Below are 5,278 nucleotides of genomic sequence, written 5' to 3'. Positions count from 1 at the left end.
TGGCTCCACACAGTAGGCCCTATTGATATGTAAATTAATTACTTACTTCCTGTCACTGCTTGGTATTTTTGTTTTTAGTTTTTTCAATTTACTTGATCTTGAGAATGGTTCCATGATGGACCCGAAACGTCGATCTTTCTTGTCATTAAATTTTGTTTTGAGATTATGTTCTTAATTGATTTAATAAATAAAAGCCACAAATAATAATTTGATTTACTAAATTTCATTATATAAAAATAGTTATGCTTTACATAGATTAAAAATATGTTACGCCTTACTTATATTTCATATATGGTCTTTTTAATTAATTTTCTTTTTTTTTTTATTGGAAATTGCGTAGTGCAGAGTAAATTTATCAAAACCCATTAGGTTTACAGTAATATGAAAAAAACATTTAGTTTATACAGAAATAGTATCTAAAATGATCTCAGTTTCCAAAGTTAAAGCAAAAGATCTAATCTAAACACACAATATTAGGCAGGATGTATTTGTTTGGAAAAGAACCCACTCTTTTGTGAAATTAAGAGGTTTATAGGTGAAAATTATAAATTTAGAAATAAGTTTTATTTTTTCCTTTGAACTGAGATCAATATGTGATTTTTTAAAATTTCTTTAAAAGCATTTGTTTAGTAACAATTACAGCAGATGCAAATAATGTCTGTGAAATCGGCCACAAGTAAATTATTTTAGTATTAATAAATGCATGATTTATGTTGATTTATTGATTATGTTGTTGCTATTTTTTAACATTTAAATGGAAAAAAAAAAGTGTAATTCATGGCTTTTTATTTATTTTTGATTATTTTATCATTGAATATTAATTCTTGCAAAAAGTAAAATGTAAATGGCAATTTGTTTGATGTTAGATTCCTTTTAAAAACTAAATTATTTAAGATAAAAAAAATGCATATATTTAATATAGAATTTGATTATTGCCATTTTTACCTACCTGTCATATGGGGCCATTTTTACCGGGGCCATTTTTACCGGGGCCATTTTTTCCGGGGCCATATTTTCCGGGGCTATTTTTTCCGGGGCCATTTTTTCCGGGGCCATTCTTACCGTACACCACATTGTTGAACCACAAACTTGATGGCTGGTAGTTCGGGGAAGACTCACCTAGACGATAACGTACAAATGTCGTATGTATGTTTGTTGTGCTATGTTGCCAGCAGTGCACTCGAGTGGCACAAATGGGGGCGCCCTTTGAACATATGCCAACCCATTAAAAAGGCGGATGAGATAAGTTGCACTTGGCATCGTCAATAAAAAGTGCTGTGACAGTGCCGCTGACGAGTTTACTCGTCCCCTAATATTTTCCTGCCAATTTATTAGATATATATATCATTTTTATGATATGTAACTAGATAAAATTTCAAATAAGTATGTTTGTACATGTAAGCTTGTTCTGGCACATGAAAAAGAACCTTAAAAAACGGTCTGGCAGTCAATGTGTTGGTACGCTATCTCTCTTAGATTTCCCTGTTAACTGTTGCCATGTACGAATATACTTACAGGGCGTGTTCCTAATGATGAGAAAGAACCACCTCTAAGAACCGTTCTTTTTAAGAATAGTTCTTTGTGCCAGTAGAAACAGGCCCCACAAAAAAGAACGGTTTTTGGCACGGAATGAAAAGTCCCATTATTCCAGCGATAGACTTTTGATATTATAATTCATTTATAGGAGGAATCAGTATTTAAGTTATTTAACTTCAATTGTCAACAAAATGAAATATTATCCTCTTATGTTGAATTTTTAAGAATTTCAACGTTTGTTTTACTTGAATACTGACATGCGCTATTATTCAGATAGGAGCAATCATCATTGTTTTTTGGTACGCACGAAAATATTGTTAAAAGTCATTTCCATCATCTTAAATTGCATTCAGGGCAATTTTTATGTCGTGACTGGTATCAAATATACAACTGGGTTATGTGGAATCAAATTGCATTTGCAAGGCAGTTCTTATCTTTTTAATCTGATATTCAAACAATGATAAGAGAACCATTTTATTCTCGATTTTCAGTAGAATACATTCACAGAGATAGGTGGGTGCCACTACAAGTTCTCTCATAGTCAATACATTGTCCCTTATCCGATCTAACTCATGTAAACTATATTTAAGAGCCAGGCAATCACACTCCAATTAAAATCTGATGCTGAACAGGTTTGAACTTACCAGCATTGGAAGCAATATGCCAATATTGTTGATTTCAAGTAAGAATACAATTTTATTTTTGGCCAATTAACTCATTTAAAACTAATTTGAAAACTTTGTTTACAAAATCGCTTTAATTGGGTTAATTGTTCAATTCGCCTTTGATAATGTTTTTTGAATTGGCTCGTTATAAATTTCTGCATATTATTATTATTATGAAGTTTCAGAAACAAAGGGTTTTTTTTTTCATTTTATTATGTCCGCCGCTGCGTTGAAATCTTCAACAATATGATTTGTATATTTCTTACTAATTATATAAATTTTAAGCATCCCATTCTACATTGTTCTCTAGCAACAATACAATTTTATTTTCATTTTCTTCTCTTAATTCCTCCTTCCTCCTCTGTTGATCTTTAAAAAAAGTTTGTGAAACAAGGTATACGATAAGTCTCGCCTAAATATGAGTTTTTACATCACAATACATACTTAATGATGGCCTGCGTTATGAATAAATATGTATTGTCCCCTTTATGATTCAAACATGAGAGCCTTTCAGTTAAGTTTCTTTATAATACCTATATAATATATATATAATAAGTACAATAATTGCTAACACTGGAAATAAATCCTTCATTGAGATTTAGAGGGTTATCTCAGGTATCAACATTGATTGATGACTTGTTTTCTCAATTTTGTTTCTTTGTATTCTGTTTTTCAGGTTTTGTGATGTTATTAAGTTGGTATAAAATTAAATGAAATCAAATTTACTTTTAAATATTATTACCTCCGCTAATGAATTTGGCAGGAGGTTATGTTTTCGCCTGGTTTTTTTATTTAGCTTTTTATTTGTCTGTCGGCATATTTGTTGTGAACAGCTTACAGCCCATATTTTTTACCAGAAATTCATCAAACTTGGGCAAGATGTTCCTTTACCTAAGATCTAGAGCTGGTTAAATTTTGAAGGGTCAGGGTAAAAGGTCAAGGTCACAATCAATAAAAAACATTTTTTTAAATTTATTTGTCTACAGCCCATAGTTTTGATCACAAACTTGTCAAACAAAATGTTCCATGACCAAAGATCTCAAAGTATTTGAATGTTAAAGGGTAAGGATTAAAGGTCAAGGTCACAATCAACAAAAAACGATTTTTTGAAACAGTTTTTATCAGAAATTTGTCAAACTTGGCCACAATGTTCCTTTACAAAGATCTGGAAGTGACTAAATTTTGAAGGGTCAGGGTCAAAAGTCAAGGACACAATGATCGAAAAACTTGCATAAATATCTGCCGTACAGATGTGTGTGACGTACAGAGGTGTGTGACGTGTGCTTGTACGAGCTTGCCGGTAAAGGAACATATGACCATTAATTTCAAAGTGACACATGTGAAAACAGTTTGGTGTAGTGGTTAGAAGAGTGTTTTCCACACTACCAGCCCCAGACTCAAATTCCAAGGAGTCATTATTTTTTTTTTATTGGGACATTATGCAGGGGTAATTTATACTGAGGAGAATTATGAGGTGGGCGGAGGCATGCACTCTCCGAGTGCCCTCTAGTTGTTATTATTATTAACTTTATCTCCTCACTGCTACTTGATGGAGACTAGTAAAACAAGGAACTTCGCTGGCTACAGGGCTTCTCGGCAGCATTGCAACGCTAGTACAAACATATAAAAGATACATTTTCCCTTATCCCGACTAACTTTTTCGAAGAGTATTCAAGAAACTACATGATCAGACCCCAATTAAAATGCTGGCCGGAGTTAAACCAGGTCTTTAGAGTAAGAATGAGGGATAATACATCGCAGCTAATGCTTTTATATGATTCATAGAAGAATTATTATATTCATTAAGATGACGTTTGAATCTTAATTCGTAATTCTTAATATATTTTTTGACTGCTGAATAGTCACTTAAATAAATTTGGTCTTCATACCTCTGCTTAGCTGTTGTATGGAGCGATCTCTGTGCTTCAGTGCGTCCTTTAGAGAAGAATTTGACAATCTTTCTTGTTCAAGCTGAAGGCAGAAAATAACGAAAGTTCAAAAACTGATTTTCATTGTTACACAGCTTATCAGAGCTGAATATACTAATGTTATACAAAACTTTATAATCATCTCAAAATGGAAAATTAGACATGACATAAAAAGCACAATAGGAATTGAATAAAAGGAGAGATCATTAAGAAATAGTGACTCTTTGTTTTTAATTATAAACTTCCAGTTACATTCTTATACAGCATGTGGTTATATGAGCATATTGGGGCTATATTGTGGCAGTGGCATATCTAGGGGGTGCGCGGCGGGTGGGGGAGTTTGGCACGCCCCTCTAAACCATTACTCACCCCTCCCCCAAAATTACTTGCAAGTAGTTAATAATTATCTAAAATCACCTTGCAAGTTAGTACCCCTCAACTGATCATCGAGCCCCCGCCCCACTTCACCTTCACGCCTCTCCCCATCAGCACTCCCATTTCAAGACTTCTACAGGTAGATACGCCACTGTATTGCGGTTATATGAACAGCCTAGGCTAATAACAAACTTTATCATCATCTCAAAAACAGGAAGCGAGATGTGACATAAAAAGCATGACAGGAATAGAATGATAAGTTCCAAAGGAGAGACTATTAAATGATAGCACTCTTTGTTTTCAATAATAAACTTTCAGTTATATAGTTACATAGTTTGTTCGAACTGTATACTGTGGTTTATATGACCAGCCTTGGCTAAGCAACTTTATAATTATCTCAAAACAGGAAGTGGGACTTGAAATAAAAAAGCATGATAGAGAATTGAATGAGAGATTATTAAAAGATACAAAAGCACTGTTTTGTTTTCAATCACAACTCACAATTTGTAATCAAGGAGAGCAATTCTAGATCAAATTGAAATTAGATCTTAATATATTTTCAGTTTCATATTTTAATAGAAACAAAGATAATTTCTTCCAGAGGAATTAACATGTGTAGATTGGTGAGTCTGTATATAGTACAGAATGCTAAAAACAATATAAACGCTTATGATTCAATATGTATTTTTAGGCCTACAGTAGTTCAAACTAGGTGGATAAACCCGGCTCAACTCACCGGGTTTATCCACCTGCCAGTCTAAACTAGGTGGCTTA

At 33.1% G+C, this 5,278-nt stretch overlaps 1 protein-coding gene across 1 annotated transcript in view; it reads right to left on the bottom strand.

Moving 5' to 3' along the window:
- Positions 1 to 5,278, bottom strand: part of LOC117117952 (shootin-1-like) — a gene marked incomplete in the record, with an annotated part of 37,231 nt that overhangs the window by 17,139 nt on the left and 14,814 nt on the right. Inside the window, 1 exon segment of the mRNA XM_033262440.1 lies at positions 4,091 to 4,172. Coding sequence (XP_033118331.1) covers positions 4,091 to 4,172 — 82 coding nt within the window.

The sequence above is a fragment of the Anneissia japonica genome, unplaced genomic scaffold, assembly GCF_011630105.1.
Source record: "Anneissia japonica isolate Jap-2015-1 unplaced genomic scaffold, ASM1163010v1 scaffold288016_len413324_cov198, whole genome shotgun sequence".
In the NCBI taxonomy this organism is placed as follows: Eukaryota; Metazoa; Echinodermata; class Crinoidea; order Comatulida; family Comatulidae; genus Anneissia; species Anneissia japonica.
Note: the sequence above shows the minus strand (reverse complement) of the source record. Positions and strands in the feature narration are given on the sequence as shown.